Source organism: Alosa sapidissima, chromosome 8 (genome assembly GCF_018492685.1).
Source record: "Alosa sapidissima isolate fAloSap1 chromosome 8, fAloSap1.pri, whole genome shotgun sequence".
Lineage (NCBI taxonomy): Eukaryota > Metazoa > Chordata > Actinopteri > Clupeiformes > Clupeidae > Alosa > Alosa sapidissima.
In genome coordinates, this window is record NC_055964.1 from 30226611 (window position 1) to 30246656 (window position 20046).

The following is a 20046-nucleotide window of genomic DNA, read 5'->3' on the forward strand; positions in this document are numbered from 1 at the left end:
TGAGGTATCTATGGAAAGACATGCTTGTTTTAAGTAATGTTTTCAAAAAGGTTGATAGATTGTTCAAATGTAGTGTTGGCTTGGATAGATACCAAAGGATCAAGAGGCGTCTTTTCCCGATGCGTTGCCTTGATCTAGCCAACAATTGTGAATCGTCAGCTTTGGAATCAACGCCCCTCGTTTACGAAGCTTAAACAGTGAGCATGCAAAGGGTCACTTCAGTCTCAGCGATAACTTGAAACTTGAAATGGCTGAAGAGTATGTTTGACTTAACGAAATGACAGACATACAAGAAGAAGAAAATGCTGAAACACCAATGATTGTCTCGTCAACAAATACCTGTGAATCCTCTGAAGCTACCGGATTTGGTTGTCACTACCTTACAACATCCTAAAGGCGTGTGTGTGCAGCATTCTACAGCATATCATCGCTGAGAAGTTATGTGAGAATTGTTTCGGCGGTGAAGTCCGGATGCCTACTACTAGCAGAAGCACATAGGGGATCTAAAAAACAGAGACTTTTTAAGCCAGAATTGTTACAAGTCATCACGAGTGTTTTCCAGACGTAAGGAATTCATGCAAACCCTCAAAATTCCTGGGGTGCTGTAGAGGCCCTTGTGTATGAAACATTACAATCAAGGAAAACATTGCTGAAGCTCTGGATTAAAGCTCTGTACTGTTGGTGTGAAAAATACTTTTTTCAAAAGATCATTGTGTTAGAAACAGGCAATCAAAAGATTCTGACTTTTCAAGATTCTGTTATAGCCTACCATAGAATTTGCAGTGCTTAATGCCCTTAAAAACAAATGATGCTTGCTAGGTCATTGTCTGAAGACTGCTCTAACCTATCGTATGTAGAGTAGGGGCCTCCATTAACAAACCATATCACGTAACAGTATGTGAAATTTGAAAAAACATCTAATAGCTGTATGTACATATACTGTAGATGTTTGTATCATTAATTTGTATGAAAATGTGTTTTTTGTATTTATAGATAGCTTTGATACTTTACCATTGTAAATGTGTTTGTGTGGGTAACAATAAATGTTATCAAAATCAATATTTGGTGAAAAGTTTATCATGACAGACCCTCTAAATGCGGTTTACTATACACCATCCAGTGAGGGGATGAGTCTTTCGACGATAAAACAAGATTAAAAGAAGCTGTATTTAAAGATACAGGTGTACGTTTGTCTGACAAAGATGTCACCGACTGGTTATCTGTCGAGGATTCTTATACACTTCACAAAAATATGCATGTTAATTACAAGATAATTGTTTTGAAACAGTTTCAAGCAGACTTGGTGGATATGCCTATATACTCAAAGTAGAATGATAACTTTAAATATACGTTCACACACATAGACATTTTTAGCAAATATACCTGGGTATGTATGAAAATAATAATTGTATAAATAGTTGAATCCATTTTAAAGGAGGAGGGCCTCAGAAATTGCATGCAAACGGACCGTGGGGCAGAATTCTTCAACAAACATATTTTTTGTATTAAAAGAGACTATTACTTTAATAACTCAACAGCACTGAAGAAACATATTGTAAGCTTATTCATTTAAAACAAATAAAAACTCCCTCTGACGGTGGTGACTTTAGAACTGACTGTGGGCACTAATCTGATGGCGGTGACAGTGGCCTCATTACAACATACAATTCCAAAACTTATACCACTCAAGTCAATAGCTTCTTGCTTAACAACTTTGTTATTTTTTGGACCAATGGTTAAATAATCCTGAGCACTGAGATAAACATTTTTCAAGGAATATAAGGTACAATTAAGCAATATCATTATTAAAAGTACCCATCATCAAATATTAAATCATCATAGTAAAAAATAAAGTCATTACCAGTAGGAATTATGCATCACTGACATCATCTTAAACCGTCATCTAGTGCCCCTACTCATGCTAATTCATAATAATACATTGTATTGTTCTGAAAACTGGATTGTAAACTGTATTTATGACGTGAAGAACAGATAACAAATAACAATTGTGAGCACTGTGGCAAACATTCAATAAGAAACATATTGGTTCAATTAGCAATAGGCTATCATTAAATAGTGTTCAAATGCTATTGTTCAAATGCTAATTGACTATTGTGATAGATGTTAAGGAAAGGATGTTTTGTGTGTTTTATCTATCTTTTTCCATGTAAATGTTAAGTTTTTTGTGGAAGCCAGCTTTCACAAACATTAGCTATCATTTTCCTAACTAGCAGTGTTAGCTCATAGATATGAGCATAGACTAACATGGTAAGCCAAACATATGCGCTAATTCAAAAAGGATGGTAACGTTATAACATTAGTGTTGGTGAAAGAAGCCTGGTATGTGGATGCATGCAGTAAGCATGATCAGGGCTGTACGTTAACTTTTTTGCAAGTAACACCGGTGCTACAGAGGTTAAACGTTTTGTAGCACCAGCCATAAATTCTGTTTCATCGGAATAAAATCAATTCAAAATCATCAATTGTGGTTGGGATCTAGGGCTACTGCAACTGGATTGATAAAAGGTCATGTAGTTGTAAACATCTCACCCGGCTACATTGTGTTTGAGAAGAGCAAAATCTATCAGTATGGTATGATATGCCATGCTATTTTGTTGTTGAATTTATAAAAAACAAAAAAATAATCCCTGTCAGTTCCATGCAGTTCAACTTTTCAACGGGTATCAGAAAGAGAGGTCATGCTACTCCGTCTTCAGTGTCCCGCTGGCGAGACGGTTATCCCCCCTCCCCCACCTCCCCCAACATTCTAAACCAATTGTATGCACCGTATTGCTATGTAGCATGGTAATGGTATACACCATTTGAAAGCTTGGACTCTTGGGAATCCAAACATGACAACTTTTCATGTACAATCTGTATAGTGCTTTACATTGTCAGATTAATCTTACTATGTCTCACTTAAATTTCATCAAAAATGCCCTCCTCTCCCTCTATCACCTTTGGTGCTTCCCTATCTTCTAACTGCAGTGTATATCCTTAGCAATAAGTAGATTCAGCATATTGGGTCTTGACATATTCACAGGAATCCATAGAAATGGAATCTTCATGCTGTTTTATCCAATATTAGTTGTGCAGATGTATAGTCCATCTTATACACACCCATTGAAGCAACAAAGAAAATGGAACAAAATGAGACTTTTGTGTAATTATTCCATATTTTGTGTAGTCATTCTATATCAGAAACCCTGACATACAATCCAAATAGTCTACAAGAAACTTCAGAGTGTTATCTTTCATTTGAGACCAAGATTATGCTTCTACACAAAAGGGGTTCATATGCATGTAAGCATTTGATTGTCAGTATGCATTTTGGATAACCAATAGTCCTATGGGGAGTTTCCATAGGGCATTTTACGAAACGCATGAGCATATCTTGGCAAATAATGGTACCCACATTTTCATTCTATATTGATCTACTGTTGCACACAGCTCCACAATACCTGGTGCTAGGGCTCAGTTGTGTTTCTAAGTCGTATCAAGTGACCTAGGGGGTTGAAATGTGGTCAGTTCAGGGATGCTTGTAATCTGACAGAAAAAAAAATCTATATTCTAGCCTTTGTAACTCTGTGTCAGTACAGTTATTCTGATTGTTTCCAAAGAAACTACAGTGTCTCTGTCTAACTACAGTGTCCAAAGAGGTCAAGCATTGGATAGGCCCAACTAGGTGGCCTCTGAAGCAGGCGCTGTGCAATTTCAGACAAAAATTTGAAATTGGTATTGAGAATGAAGCGTTTCATTTTTCTAAGATTAAATTCAGGTTTAGTTCATATTTCTAAGTTTTTAGATTAGAGTATGTTCAACTTTATTGTCATTGCACGGGTGAAATATTATTTTTCATCTAACCAGCGGTGCAAATGAGAACTGACATGTCAAACATTTGCCAATATTTTTGAGACGGTAAAAAGCTGATTTACACTAGTTATTGCTTTCATGTGGCTGTTGAAATTTATATCACTGTCAATTAATACACCCAGATTTCTAACAGTATACTTTGCTTTCAACCCTTTTGTGTCAAGGAGTGTGGCAACCCAAAGTCTTTCCTCCATTTTACCAAATATTATTACTTCCGTCTCGTCTTTGTTCAGCTGAAGAAAATTTTGAGACATCCATTTGTTCATTTGCTCAATACACTGACAGAGATTCTAGGGAACCATAGTCATTTGGCGACAGAGCTGTACCGTTTTTTTCAAGTGTTTTGTAGTCTATCAAGCTGAACTCTGTTCTCTATCAAGTTAAGTTTCCCTCTATTTGTAGCTGGAAATTCCTGATGTTGAAGTAGTAATTGAGCAGATATGTTGACTGATTTTGTCAATTTTACCTTTGAAAAAGATGACTAGTTGAGAGAAGTTCAGGCATTTATTTTGAGGGGGGATTTGTTAACTTCTTGACAGTTGAAAATAGAAAATAGTGTTATTTTAACTTCTACTGATGATGTTAGAAAAGAAAGTCTATCTTCCTTTGCATACGTCAGAGTTATACTGTATGTGCGGAGCATCTCTTTATGAATCTCAATGCGGATCTGAAGTTTGTATTTACCATTTTCTTTCGGTCTTCCTACACTCTCTTTTTAGGAGTTTAACCGCTGGATTTTGCTTCCATGGTGCTTTGTTTGTCCTTAACTTTCCTGAATTGTAATGGAGCAATGTCATCCATAATGGTTGCCATTTTTGTGTTAAAGTCATCCAATTAGTCTTCTACCGTCTGAAAGTAGACTTGACGTCTGTGAAAGTGCTTGCTCAAAGAGAGCCATTTATGATTCTCCTTTTTTTGTCATCATAGAAATGTTATTGGGGACATAGACATTATAAAAGAACACAGAAATGATCGGGTAAGGTCAGGTCTTTAACAGTTGTAGAGACATTGAGACCCTTTGTGATAACAAAGTCGAGGGTATGGCCGAGAGAGTGTGTTGGCCCCCTGTACATTAATTCCTTGGCATAATTGTTTTCAGGATTATCCACATGTAAGTTTAGATCCTCTGATATAATCTGATAAGACTGACTGATAAGACAGTCAAACTCTATGCAAATGACTGACAGCATATCACCTAGCTCTTCAAGAAAGACTTTAGCTGAATGTTTTGAAGACATGTAAATTGTAAATAATAAAATCTGAGGAGAAGACTTGCGGTAATGTGTGCACACACAGGTATTCAAATGATGTAAAGTCACCGATGATGACTACCCAGTTGGAAGGATTGGAGTGTGTTTTCTGATTTATTTATTTATTGGTGATGGTATGAACATATTGTATGTTTTTACAGGCTTGCTCATGTTTCCCAAGGCTTGTGCATTGTTTTCTGAGATACTACTCTAAAATGTTGCTAAATGACTCATTACATCATACTTAAAGAAACACATTGTTCACCTAAATTCTATGGTCTATGGCTATGAATCCAAACATGAAAATAAGATAATAGATAATAGCTTCTGCAAAGTTACTGCAATGACTTTGAAAAGTAATTTTGTAAAATCAAGCACAAGATGCAATAGTGCTGGGAGCTTTTCTCTGTAACATTCTCTATGCATTTGTAATGGTGACGGTAAGCAGAGAGTGTATTTTCATCACTCATTGACATGAACTTGAAAGCATGCAAGGTTTTTTGTGTGAAATGTCACTAAGTCAAATATTGCTGTAATATAGATAAAATAAAAGTGTTATTAGTGTTGACCACCTATCATGCAAGTTCATTTTTTTCTTCTTCTGCATATACACAATGTGGCTACTCAGGCAAAATATTGTAAATCAAAGTGTTTTATTATTTACACTTACATAAAGAGCATGTTTTGCATAAGTATATTGATATGAATGCAAGATACTTTGATGTTTTGATATGAATGTGTTTTTAATATGAAGATGATTTAATGTTATCATTTATTGTACCTGCATTCATGCGTAGTATTGTGTATAATGTCACTGAAAGTGATCTTTCTCCCATATAATGATATAAATTTACTTATAGGAAAATATAAAATGAGGAGGTTGCACCAGTACATTGCTGAACAGCCAATACCTTGGTCTATAATGATGTACCTTCAGATTTTATAATTTCACAAACTTTTTATTTTCAAAATTAAAACCTGTTTTATACAAATTCCCAAGAATCAGTGAACTGTATTAGGGACCCTCACAGTCTGACCTCTGCATGATGGACCACAGAGATGAGTGTGGGGGGCACTCTAGGATGGCAAAAGTTATTTCAGGATCCATTAGCCTGTTGCTAACCGACGTGAGCGTAACTCTTTTCTTGGAAACGGATACTCTTGGTGTATGCGATTCGGCCATCCTTGTAAATACAGGTCCAGAAACTCTTGACAAGTTATTGGTTTGACTGTCTTGAAAGTTAGTTACTCGGTACACACCTACCCGATGCTTTTTATGTCTTTATGTTACAACACTCCCCCCTGAACTGTTATCAACCAATGAAACACTGTGAAAAACTAACATGCCTATGTAAGACACACCCCCAAAAATGTCATCAATCACCCCTTGCGTCGCTATAAAAATGAGAAAAATGCTATGTCCGCCAGTTTGAAAAGAAAGTTTGTGCGCTCCGTTAAGTAAGTAAGTAAGTATTTATTTATATAGCACATTTTACATGCACAGGGTGCAACACAAAGAGTGCAGTAGGACTCGAATACATGCACTGCAAATTTGCCAGTGTGATGCTTGACTTACGTATAGGTCTTAGATTAGATTCAACTTTATTGGCATTATGCAGAGTACAAGTACAAAGTTAGCGAAATGCAGTTTGCGTCTAACCAGAAGTGTAAAAAAAGCAGGAAAGTGCAATGTGATATATAAATTATAGACGGACAGGACAAGAAATTGAAAAGAATAGCTGGTTTACAGAAGGTAAACCCAGAAGGTAAATATGTGCAGCGTATTAGCAGTAGGCCTATATAGCATATGAACAATGTATGAACAACATGTAGGCTACAGATATGTGCAATGAAGTAGCAGTAACTTTATAATAGTAGTAAGAATACTATAGATGTATGCAGCTTATTTACAGAATATATTATAAGAAATTATTATAAGAAAACCATATAGACGGATATGCACAGTACTGTATGTACAGCTATGTGCAGGAGGTTTGGACATCACTATGTCAAATAAAAAACGTAACGCTCAAATCGTGGATTGATCATGTCTTACGTTTCCCCAGTCTGCTATTTGTCCGGATAAACAGACCCCTCAGATTTTCCATCACTATGAGGTTATTGGAAATTGAACAATGCTCTATTAAAGGACGGAAACTGATTTCCGATGCGGTTTTCTGATCTAAACAAAAAAATGTGGGGATTCTCAAAGTATAAAACAAGATATATTGTCATTCAGAGATGTCAAATGATTAAAATCTCCAGAAAACAAAGTTGTGGAAACAGTTGAGTTGTCAAAAGAGAATAGCCTAAAATTACAACCTGAGGAGATTTATTTGACTAAAGGGGGCTTCGTAACATCGTGGAGCAAATTTTTAGAGAACGGTGTGAGCAGAACTGTTGTTACAGTTTTTTTTTTCCTTCCATTGCTTAAGCAGAATTTTGAAATTTAAAATTCATTTTTTTTTTTTTCGAAAAACACAATTAACACACAGCCGCCACAGCCAAATAACAGAATCCCTCGGATCTTTTACAAAATGAAACACTTGTTTTAAAATGAAACTCTATTTTGTTGTCAAATCACAAACACACCAAATGATCCGATTACACTTGAATCATGTACACACAGTAATGTACACTGTAAAATCTGATGTGTTAACTATACAACTACACTTTAAACAATTTGGAAACCGATTGCCTGGAAAAGACAAGTAAAGGAACTTATCTAGATGAAGTTATACTAAGTAAGTAAGTCAAGTAAGTATTACTCAGTGCACATAAACATTTAAAAAAAAAACCCATCTGAATCTGACAATGTGAATCTGTCAATTTGATTGTGAATTCTGTTCAGAAATGAACGCACGCAAGAATGCTTACAGAGCAATGATGAATGAATGGAATGCCCACCATTCCATGAAGAAAGTGTAACGTTATGGAAATGAGCCTTATTAGGCTTATTATTGCTTAAAGGATTGAACGAGAGAGTTTATTATTTTATACAGTTTATTATCACAAGTAGGAATGGATAAAATGTTGAAGGTCGCTAAATAATACTGTCCAGCCAGACCATTCAAAAACAACCAGTCCCTTCAAAACAAGGTAGAATGCTACGTTTAGTGGAATTCCGTGTTCATTTTGGGGCTATAATGAGGGTTCGGTGCTATGTATAAAGAATGTGTGAGGCAGAAGACAAGGACACAAGGAATCAGTGACACAAGGAATGTAACGATGCAGTCTTTTATTGACAACTGACATCCAATCTCAATATTAACTGTTGAATATAAAATGTTTGCTTTAGTTAAAGTAGTGAGGCTGATATGTCTACAGTATATACTCAAATACAATCTGGCTTTATGAAAAATCAGAAAAATTGATTATTAAAGATAGATTATGCAGATGCAGGCCTTAATATGCCTATAAACCCTATATACATATAGAGTATTTTACACAATCTAACATACATTTCTCATGCAACCCCTTAAGGCTAACTCCAACATCACCTTCTGCACAAACTAAAAATGTGTATTAAAAGCCTGAGTTTCATACATGCAGGGTGCACACTCTGTAATGTTTGTGGTAAATCTTGTCATTATTTGAATGAAAACAGTTTAGCATTACATTCTATGTCAATGCAAAATTGTGGAAGTTAATGTGCTATATAAGTTGTATTAACAACTGGAATAATTACTTAATAATATTTAAGTAAGCAAGCAAGTTAGTTTGAAGCTCAAGTTAGTTTGAATGACTACATTTTGTTGAATGTGTGTGTGTGTCTGTATACATGTACATATGGATGTGTGTGTGTGTGTGTTTGTGAGTGTGTGAGTAACAACAACTTTCGTATGAACTTACAACTCAGAATATTATACAATATACAGTACAACAAACTTTACCAAGTTAATTTACTTACTTTTTCTAAGGCAACAGGTTTTCACAGTTTTTTAAGTAAAGTGAACTAATCACAATTTACACTGTAGCCTTTTCCTCATCGTCACCCACTTGACGAGAGAGTGTAAAGAAAGACGGCGGAGCTTCATTCTTCAGGCAACAAAAACACCTGATAGACAACGTTCTCATCATTTGTAGGTACAGAGCACCACACCGCAGAGATACTCTCTTCTCCCTCCGTTTTACCTTTCAAACAGTTACCGATGATCCCTTGACACGTTTTCCAATCGTAAGATCTCAAAATGATGGGGTCCTTTGGAGGAGACCCCTCGATCTGTCCCGTCACAGTAGACTATAGGTCTACAGACTCAGTTGCCCCAATTGAAAATAAAAGTCGTAGCCTAAAATGATATTACACCATCTCTCTTTTCCTCCTAACTCGTTGGGAGGAGGATCTTGATATCTGGAGGTAAAAATGGGCTTCGGTTTTTTCCTTGCTGGAGCGTTCGCCAAGCCTTCGTCAGGTTTAGAAATCCTGTTTTGAGGAGTGACTGCTTCGCTAGACGGCCCCGCAACAGCATCCATATCAATAGTGAGCGCCTCTTCCTCACTGCCGCTAGCACTGCCGCTCATTCTCTCAGCCATGTTTGCTCTTTCTCTCTAGCTCTTTCTCTCTAGCTCTTTTATCCTCTCTGTGTTTACGAGCCTCTGCGCTTGATGGCCTAGCGTGTCTTAATGCTTAAAGAATACCTACGTTTGCAACATAGGCTACATGTATGTAATACTACACTACCCCTATTGTGCTTGAACTTTTCAATCGCATGCCATAAGGCTTAAAGGAGAATTTTAAAAAGGTTACCCGTGCCTGTTTGCATCTGCTCAGCCATTTTCACACAATGGCTAGCCTAGGTTTCACCTCTTATGCGCGCTGATGCTGCAGAGAAGGAGAATTTTAAAAAGGTTGCCCTGGGCCTGATTGCATCTGCTCCTTTTATCCTCTCTGTGTTTACGAACCTCGTGCTTGATGACGTACCGTGACTTGATGGTTAAGGAATGCCCCTACGTTTGCAACATACATGTGCATGTGCAAGTTCAACCCCTACCCCCTGCTGTGCCTGTACACTCAGCCTCTAACCCGGCCCACAAGCATTTTTGATTCCTCCCCATTTGTTTGATCACGCCCCCAAACCTTCCCGCTTTTTCAGTCATTTTCAGTCAAACCGTCGGAGGGAGAAGACGTGCGACTAAGAGCTCCAGACTTCTCTCTCTCTCTCGCGCGCGCGCGCGCGCGGAGTCCCATCCCCGGGACTCTGCCTGCCTGCCTGCCTCTGCCCAGGGAATCACAGGGAATCCCAAGGAATCCCAAGCTCCCTGAGTTCAGAGCCCTCGCAAGCCACGCACGCCGCACATTTTAACAATTTAACAAAAATTAACTGTTCAACACTGTGCCCTCTCACACTCAGGTTGTGCTTTACAGACTTTTATTTTAATTTCTTTTTATTTTTCAATAATACATTTAAAAAAAAAAAAACATTACTTCTTTTATACATTTAAAAAAACCAAAGTCTAAACTTTTTACGGTTTCAAGGTACAAAGCAAAGTTACACCGATGTTGCTGAAAGTTCCAGAAAAACAAGAACGGTCCCCGCCCCTTTGTATGATGTCATAAGACACGCCTGCAGAAAGTAAGACCCCCCCATCATGACGTCATAAGATACGCCTACCTCACGTGATCAAGAATGATCTCGAAGGTAACGCCCCCCTGAATCAGCGAATTTTTAATTTGACCTCTGACCTTAATTAGGGGGCCCCCCATCCATCATCTTGACAGAAGGTGGATGTTATATCTCTCTAAGGGGTAACAACAGGACAACACAGAGACAGGCCAGAATGCAAGACTAATGTTATGAGAGTATTACAGTAATATGGGATATTCTACGGGAAAATATTAAAACGGCAAGACAGCGGGGAAACGTTAAAATGATAAACCCGGAAAAAGTTGGCATGTTAGGTATTTTCCGGTCCCTGTGATTATTTGTGAAATTGTGCAAACGGCCTTTTCAAGTCATTTGAGAAGGAAGGAGTGTAGCTAGAGGAGTAAGTAGGCTAATGCAGTTGCAGGAAGTGTGCATTTAGTTTCCATGCTTATTGTGTTTCCACAACAATGTTAGTGAGTAAATCTACTGAAATGGCCACCATCTTGGTGAAGTGTGATGTGTAAGATCAGAAAGCAGAGGTTGGTTTTAAGGCGGATACATATGTTGATGTGTTTTCATAGCGCGTAAGAGCGTCGGCGGAAGACATCGACAATTGGCCGGGGAGGGTCATGTCGTTTTTGAAAATGCTGCTGGAGGGTCGTTGAAAATTATATAGCAGGCAGGGGAGGGTCATGCAACTTTTGATCGAAGCACTCAAAATCCCTCCGGCGATCCCGTTTATAAATAACGAACGGTCCCTTATAGTACCCACTGAAAAATATCACAATAAGTACTTTGAGGCCTTGGCTAGTTTCAGTGTCATTTTACTATTACGTATTGCGGCCATTGTAAGAGCCACCTATATATTAAGAGTTTGGTTCCAAAACACTATATCTTCCATCGCATCCGTGAGATATACCACAAGAGTAATGGGTGGAGCACAGAATGGAAATGTGATGAAATGTCATGTATAGACACAAACTTTTTATCATAGCACCTAGCCGCTAATATCATTGGAAAGCATCAATTCTGCCCGTTCATGAGATATCTGTTATGATAGATAGATAGATAGATAGATACTTTATTGATCCCCAGGGGAAATTCAAGGATAAGTACCAGTACTTGAACAATTCAACAGAGAATAATGGATGTGAATTTGGACATGTATTTTTACTATATTTATTAGGGGGGCTTTTGATCATCTCAGGGTGGCTTCAGTCACCCCTATTCTGCAGAGAAAGCTGTGAGCAAAAAGTGGGAAAGCAACTAAGAAATTGCCAAAACTGCATGAGGCCCCTTTAAAGATCAATTCTATTTTTTCCAATCCTAAACCCTTTGTCTTAACACGTTTTTTAAATGCCTTAATTTCAAACACTGGGGCCGTGACACACCCCCAAGTCTCTTAGGTTTGGCAGATAAAAAAAAGGATTTAAAGATGAAAAGATTCAGTGAAACGATCATTCCTTTGCTAGACCCAAGACGTAAAGGCTTAGAAGCTGTTTGAATCAGTCAGTAAAGACTTACTGGATGGTGGAAATGCCTTGTTTGTTCTTCTGACTGGGAGTTCAGGATCAGAATCTGTGAACCAACACAGAGACACTCATTCACCCAAGATCTACAGAACAAACCAACACACATATTGCTTTGCATGTATATTATCTTCACGTGTGCTCCGTCTTTTTGGAAAATGTTTGTGTTTAGCATCTGTGTCAGGTCTGATAGTTCTGAAAGGAAGTTAGTTTTTATATCATCAGTAGAATGGAATATAACTAACAGATTCACATTCTAAGAGTGGATGAACTGGATACGTGTCAGTGTTGTCCCAACATTATCCCATTGTTCAATATTTGATAGCCTGGCACAGGAACATTATTTCACTAAAATTAAACTGATTTGGTGTGTGGGAGAACTTTTTTCTATTTTCTCTGTTCAAAACTCGGTTTACACGAAGACGACAGACTTTCTTAGAAGCTGTGAAATTTGCCCAGAAAAAAGTCATACATGTCTTCTCTCTGAAAGTTGACAAAGAATTAACAATAAGTTATAGCCTAGTTTGTGAAGCTAGTGAAAGCTGAATTCTAACTCTATCTCTGATCTCCATCAGCTTCTGCCTTTGTCAATGGATGACCGTGGGTTGAATTCCTGGATTCCACCATTATGCCCTTGAGCAAGGCTAACCCCAAGTTGCTCTGGGGACAGTGGCCTTTGTGATATAATTGACGTATGTAACTTGATTTGGATAGAAGCATCAGCCAAATCAATAAATGTAAACCAATTTTCCTATGTATCAAAACTTGCAGTGTTGTCAAATTTTCCAGTTTATTCATCTCTTTTAGCACGTCTTTCCAATTAATGCAAACGCCAGATGAGGATGTCCAGAAATGTTACAAAAATAGGCCTACCATAGTTATCGGGTATTAACTCCTGAAGTAACTTTTTGGCATCCTCACAGAGTAAGCTGTAGCCTATCCCATCCAATGGTGATTAACGTGATTCATAAGTGAATATGTAATATCATATGTTTTGCTGAAAATCAAATTGCTATGGTCAGTTTTCAATGTTTTTCCAATCTGCTTCAGATATCTTGGCTACTTCCTGCTTGAAAATGCAACCCAGTATGTTTGTGTGTCTGTGATTGTTTGTTTGTTTGACATCTGACTGTGAAGGGAGTCAATAGGATATATTCTCATTTGTGTTGGGTGTGGATGCATGTGTGTCTAACTTACACGGCTCCTTCCTGGTTTCTGCTTTAGACAAATCATCCTGGACTTCAGACACTGAAACAGAAAATATAACTTTTCTACCCAAGAACTAGACACATATGCAGTATAAAGAACATATAATGATAGCAGCATACTTATTTTCAAATTGCATCAGTAGGGATTATATAAAGCAGGTTTGTGGCAATATGCTGCTTATATTAGTTCACTGTGAGTTTCTCTGGATAAGAGTGTCAGCTAAATGACTATTCATTTCTAATGTAATGGAACCATTTGAATCAATTCCTTAACCCAATAAACAGCAGAGCAAATGGCCATTTAAATTGGTATATTACACATTGAATGACAAAAAATATCTAGGTACAAATAACAAAAGTAAACATTTGTAAGTCACTTTGCCTGATTAATGAATCATCACACTGTTACTGATGACCAACATGATGCCATGAATATAACTATGCACAGGTACAGTATAGGAATAGGCTTCAATCAATTCCCCATGTCTCGTAGGTTTGGCGGGCTAAAAGAAGGTTTTAAAGATGAAAAGATTCAGTGAAACAATAATTAATTTGCTAGACCCCAGATGTAAAGCAGAGGCTGTTAGAATCAGTCAGTAAAGACTTACTGTATGGTGGCAGTGCCTCATAACTGTCTGTTCTTCTGACTGGGAGTTCAGGATCAGAACCTGGGAACCAACACAGAGACACTCATTCACACTGGATCTACAGAACAAACCAACACACTTACTTTGCATGTACAGTATATTATTGTCATGTGTACTGTCATGTGAAAATGTTTGTGTTTAGCATCTGTGACAGGTCTGTTAGTTTTTCAACACAAAAGAAAGATTCCCATTCTAAGAGTGTATGATCTGGATATGTGATATCCAGTTGAGATACAGAGAATGCATAATCAGAATAAATCCAAAGCTATTTGAAGCTGTTATTTTAGAATTCCTTGAAGTGTGTGTGTGTGTGTGTGTGTGTGTGTGTGTGTGTGTGTGGTGTGTGTGTGTGTGTGTGTGTGTGTGTGTGTGTGTGTGTGTGTGTGTGTGTGTGATAGAGATGTGTATGTGTGAAGGGAGAAAATAGGATAAGGGAGTCAATAGCATGTTCACTGTGGATGTTTGTTTAGGTGAACTGAAAATAAGGCATGTTTAGAGGACCTTCAGTTCTAACCCATCTTAATCAGTTAATTAAAGCAAGACAACTGTAGAAGTGCAGTGGGTGAAATCTACTGATTTCTATCTCTATGGCTTGATGTTCTTTTTTTCTATCATGTCTGCTCCTCTGTGACTTCCTGTTAGCTTTGTTTACTTCCTGTGTGCTGTGTTCCTTTGTTTACCCTCTGTTTGGGTCGGACTCTCCCAGTAAACCGTGACAGCAATATTGCTGAATATAACAACAGTCTGAGGGGACTGATATTGTATCTTGCCAGTGGTGCCCTCAGAAAATGTTTAAAGGGGCGGCCAGATGAGGCCATTGCAAATCTTGGGGTGGCATGAACTGTTGTGAAGTCACCTTAGGTATTTCAATTCATAGTACCCACTGAAAAATATCACAATACTTTGTATAGTACTTTGAGGCCTTGGCTAGTTTCAGTGTCATTTTACTATTACGTATTGCGGTCATTGTAAGAGCCACCTATATATTAAGAGTTTGGTTCCAAAACACTATATCTTCCATCGCATCCGTGAGATATACCACAAGAGTAATGGGTGGAGCGCAGAATGGAAATGTGATGAAATGTCATGTATAGGCACAAACTTTTTATCATAGCACCTAGCCGCTAATATCATTGGAAAGCATCAATTCTGCCCGTTCATGAGATATCTGTTATGATAGATAGATAGATAGATAGATACTTTATTGATCCCCAGGGGAAATTCAAGGATAAGTACCAGTACTTGAACAATTCAACAGAGAATAATGGATGTGAATTTGGACATGTATTTTTACTATATTTATTAGGGGGGCTTTTGATCATCTCAGGGTGGCTTCAGTCACCCCTATTCTGCAGAGAAAGCTGTGAGCAAAAAGTGGGAAAGCAACTAAGAAATTGCCAAAACTGCATGAGGCCCCTTTAAAGATCAATTCTATTTTTTCCAATCCTAAACCCTTTGTCTTAACACGTTTTTTAAATGCCTTAATTTCAAACACTGGGGCCGTGACACACCCCCAAGTCTCTTAGGTTTGGCAGATAAAAAAAAGGATTTAAAGATGAAAAGATTCAGTGAAACGATCATTCCTTTGCTAGACCCAAGACGTAAAGGCTTAGAAGCTGTTTGAATCAGTCAGTAAAGACTTACTGGATGGTGGAAATGCCTTGTTTGTTCTTCTGACTGGGAGTTCAGGATCAGAATCTGTGAACCAACACAGAGACACTCATTCACCCAAGATCTACAGAACAAACCAACACACATATTGCTTTGCATGTATATTATCTTCACGTGTGCTCCGTCTTTTTGGAAAATGTTTGTGTTTAGCATCTGTGTCAGGTCTGATAGTTCTGAAAGGAAGTTAGTTTTTATATCATCAGTAGAATGGAATATAACTAACAGATTCACATTCTAAGAGTGGATGAACTGGATACGTGTCAGTGTTGTCCCAACATTATCCCATTGTTCAATATTTGATAGCCTGGCACAGGAACATTATTTCACTAAAATTAAACTGATTTGGTGTGTGGGAGAACTTTTTTCTATTTTCTCTGTTCAAAACTCGGTTTACACGAAGACGACAGACTTTCTTAGAAGCTGTGAAATTTGCCCAGAAAAAAGTCATTCTCTCTGAAAGTTGACAAAGAATTAACAATAAGTTATAGCCTAGTTTGTGAAGCTAGTGAAAGCTGAATTCTAACTCTATCTCTGATCTCCATCAGCTTCTGCCTTTGTCAATGGATGACCGTGGGTTGAATTCCTGGATTCCACCATTATGCCCTTGAGCAAGGCTAACCCCAAGTTGCTCTGGGGACAGTGGCCTTTGTGATATAATTGACGTATGTAACTTGATTTGGATAGAAGCATCAGCCAAATCAATAAATGTAAACCAATTTTCCTATGTATCAAAACTTGCAGTGTTGTCAAATTTTCCAGTTTATTCATCTCTTTTAGCACGTCTTTCCAATTAATGCAAACGCCAGATGAGGATGTCCAGAAATGTTACAAAAATAGGCCTACCATAGTTATCGGGTATTAACTCCTGAAGTAACTTTTTGGCATCCTCACAGAGTAAGCTGTAGCCTATCCCATCCAATGGTGATTAACGTGATTCATAAGTGAATATGTAATATCATATGTTTTGCTGAAAATCAAATTGCTATGGTCAGTTTTCAATGTTTTTCCAATCTGCTTCAGATATCTTGGCTACTTCCTGCTTGAAAATGCAACCCAGTATGTTTGTGTGTCTGTGATTGTTTGTTTGTTTGACATCTGACTGTGAAGGGAGTCAATAGGATATATTCTCATTTGTGTTGGGTGTGGATGCATGTGTGTCTAACTTACACGGCTCCTTCCTGGTTTCTGCTTTAGACAAATCATCCTGGACTTCAGACACTGAAACAGAAAATATAACTTTTCTACCCAAGAACTTAGACACATATGCAGTATAAAGAACATATAATGATAGCAGCATACTTATTTTCAAATTGCATCAGTAGGGATTATATAAAGCAGGTTTGTGGCAATATGCTGCTTATATTAGTTCACTGTGAGTTTCTCTGGATAAGAGTGTCAGCTAAATGACTATTCATTTCTAATGTAATGGAACCATTTGAATCAATTCCTTAACCCAATAAACAGCAGAGCAAATGGCCATTTAAATTGGTATATTACACATTGAATGACAAAAAATATCTAGGTACAAATAACAAAAGTAAACATTTGTAAGTCACTTTGCCTGATTAATGAATCATCACACTGTTACTGATGACCAACATGATGCCATGAATATAACTATGCACAGGTACAGTATAGGAATAGGCTTCAATCAATTCCCCATGTCTCGTAGGTTTGGCGGGCTAAAAGAAGGTTTTAAAGATGAAAAGATTCAGTGAAACAATAATTAATTTGCTAGACCCCAGATGTAAAGCAGAGGCTGTTAGAATCAGTCAGTAAAGACTTACTGTATGGTGGCAGTGCCTCATAACTGTCTGTTCTTCTGACTGGGAGTTCAGGATCAGAACCTGGGAACCAACACAGAGACACTCATTCACACTGGATCTACAGAACAAACCAACACAATTACTTTGCATGTACAGTATATTATTGTCATGTGTACTGTCATGTGAAAATGTTTGTGTTTAGCATCTGTGACAGGTCTGTTAGTTTTTCAACACAAAAGAAAGATTCCCATTCTAAGAGTGTATGATCTGGATATGTGATATCCAGTTGAGATACAGAGAATGCATAATCAGAATAAATACAAAGCTATTTGAAGCTATTATTTTAGAATTCCTTGAAGTGTGTGTGTGTGTGTGTGTGTGTGTGTGTGTGTGTGTGTGTGTGTGTGTGTGTGTGTGTGTGATAGAGATGTGTATGTGTGAAGGGAGAAAATAGGATAAGGGAGTCAATAGCATGTTCACTGTGGATGTTTGTTTAGGTGAACTGAAAATAAGGCATGTTTAGAGGACCTTCAGTTCTAACCCATCTTAATCAGTTAATTAAAGCAAGACAACTGTAGAAGTGCAGTGGGTGAAATCTACTGATTTCTATCTCTATGGCTTGATGTTCTTTTTTTCTATCATGTCTGCTCCTCTGTGACTTCCTGTTAGCTTTGTTTACTTCCTGTGTGCTGTGTTCCTTTGTTTACCCTCTGTTTGGGTCGGACTCTCCCAGCAAACCGTGACAGCAATATTGCTGAATATAACAACAGTCTGAGGGGACTGATATTGTATCTTGCCAGTGGTGCCCTCAGAAAATGTTTAAAGGGGCGGCCAGATGAGGCCATTGCAAATCTTGGGGTGGCATGAACTGTTGTGAAGTCACCTTAGGTATTTCAATTCATAGTACCCACTGAAAAATATCACAATACTTTGTATAGTACTTTGAGGCCTTGGCTAGTTTCAGTGTCATTTTACTATTACGTATTGCGGTCATTGTAAGAGCCACCTATATATTAAGAGTTTGGTTCCAAAACACTATATCTTCCATCGCATCCGTGAGATATACCACAAGAGTAATGGGTGGAGCGCAGAATGGAAATGTGATGAAATGTCATGTATAGGCGTATCCAACACAAACGTTTTATCATAGCACCTAGCCGCTAATATCATTGGAAAGCATCAATTCTGCCCGTTCATGAGATATCTGTTATGATAGATAGATAGATAGATAGATACTTTATTGATCCCCAGGGGAAATTCAAGGATAAGTACCAGTACTTGAACAATTCAACAGAGAATAATGGATGTGAATTTGGACATGTATTTTTGCTATATTTATTAGGGGGGCTTTTGATCATCTCAGGGTGGCTTCAGTCACCCCTATTCTGCAGAGAAAGCTGTGAGCAAAAAGTGGGAAAGCAACTAAGAAATTGCCAAAACTGCATGAGGCCCCTTTAAAGATCAATTCTATTTTTTCCAATCCTAAACCCTTTGTCTTAACACGTTTTTTAAATGCCTTAATTTCAAACACTGGGGCCGTGACACACCCCCAAGTCTCTTAGGTTTGGCAGATAAAAAAAAGGATTTAAAGATGAAAAGATTCAGTGAAACGATCATTCCTTTGCTAGACCCAAGACGTAAAGGCTTAGAAGCTGTTTGAATCAGTCAGTAAAGACTTACTGGATGGTGGCAATGCCTTGTTTGTTCTTCTGACTGGGAGTTCAGGATCAGAATCTGTGAACCAACACAGAGACACTCATTCACCCAAGATCTACAGAACAAACCAACACACATATTGCTTTGCATGTATATTATCTTCACGTGTGCTCCGTCTTTTTGGAAAATGTTTGTGTTTAGCATCTGTGTCAGGTCTGATAGTTCTGAAAGGAAGTTAGTTTTTATATCATCAGTAGAATGGAATATAACTAACAGATTCACATTCTAAGAGTGGATGAACTGGATACGTGTCAGTGTTGTCCCAACATTATCCCATTGTTCAATATTTGATAGCCTGGCACAGGAACATTATTTCACTAAAATTAAACTGATTTGGTGTGTGGGAGAACTTTTTTCTATTTTCTCTGTTCAAAACTCGGTTTACACGAAGACGACAGACTTTCTTAGAAGCTGTGAAATTTGCCCAGAAAAAAGTCATACATGTCTTCTCTCTGAAAGTTGACAAAGAATTAACAATAAGTTATAGCCTAGTTTGTGAAGCTAGTGAAAGCTGAATTCTAACTCTATCTCTGATCTCCATCAGCTTCTGCCTTTGTCAATGGATGACCGTGGGTTGAATTCCTGGATTCCACCATTATGCCCTTGAGCAAGGCTAACCCCAAGTTGCTCTGGGGACAGTGGCCTTTGTGATATAATTGACGTATGTAACTTGATTTGGATAGAAGCATCAGCCAAATCAATAAATGTAAACCAATTTTCCTATGTATCAAAACTTGCAGTGTTGTCAAATTTTCCAGTTTATTCATCTCTTTTAGCACGTCTTTCCAATTAATGCAAACG

The 20046-nt window shown here is 37.8% G+C and overlaps 3 protein-coding genes and 1 long non-coding RNA gene across 5 annotated transcripts in view; 1 reads left to right on the forward strand and 3 right to left on the reverse strand.

Annotated features, from left to right (window-relative positions):
• LOC121715639 overlaps positions 1–16305 on the reverse strand; it is a 59593-nt gene extending 43288 nt beyond the window's left edge. Inside the window, exons 1-4 of the mRNA XM_042101509.1 lie at positions 16288–16305; positions 15737–15790; positions 14054–14113; positions 12233–12286 (exon numbers count right to left, since the gene is read on the reverse strand). Of these exons, the coding sequence (XP_041957443.1) occupies positions 12233–12286; positions 14054–14113; positions 15737–15790; positions 16288–16305 (186 nt within the window). The remainder of the gene's footprint in view (positions 1–12232; positions 12287–14053; positions 14114–15736; positions 15791–16287) is intronic.
• The window catches only part of LOC121714945 (tripartite motif-containing protein 16-like), a 1397702-nt gene that overhangs the window by 1012971 nt on the left and 364685 nt on the right, over positions 1–20046 (forward strand). The window lies entirely within an intron of this gene.
• LOC121714956 (tripartite motif-containing protein 16-like) overlaps positions 1–20046 on the reverse strand; it is a 964796-nt gene that overhangs the window by 92948 nt on the left and 851802 nt on the right. The window lies entirely within an intron of this gene.
• LOC121714992 lies at positions 16931–19428 on the reverse strand. Its single transcript, XR_006033493.1, has 3 exons — positions 19210–19428; positions 17551–17610; positions 16931–16981 (listed from the first exon to the last, which is right to left on the reverse strand). It is a non-coding gene; the product is annotated as an uncharacterized LOC121714992 (long non-coding RNA).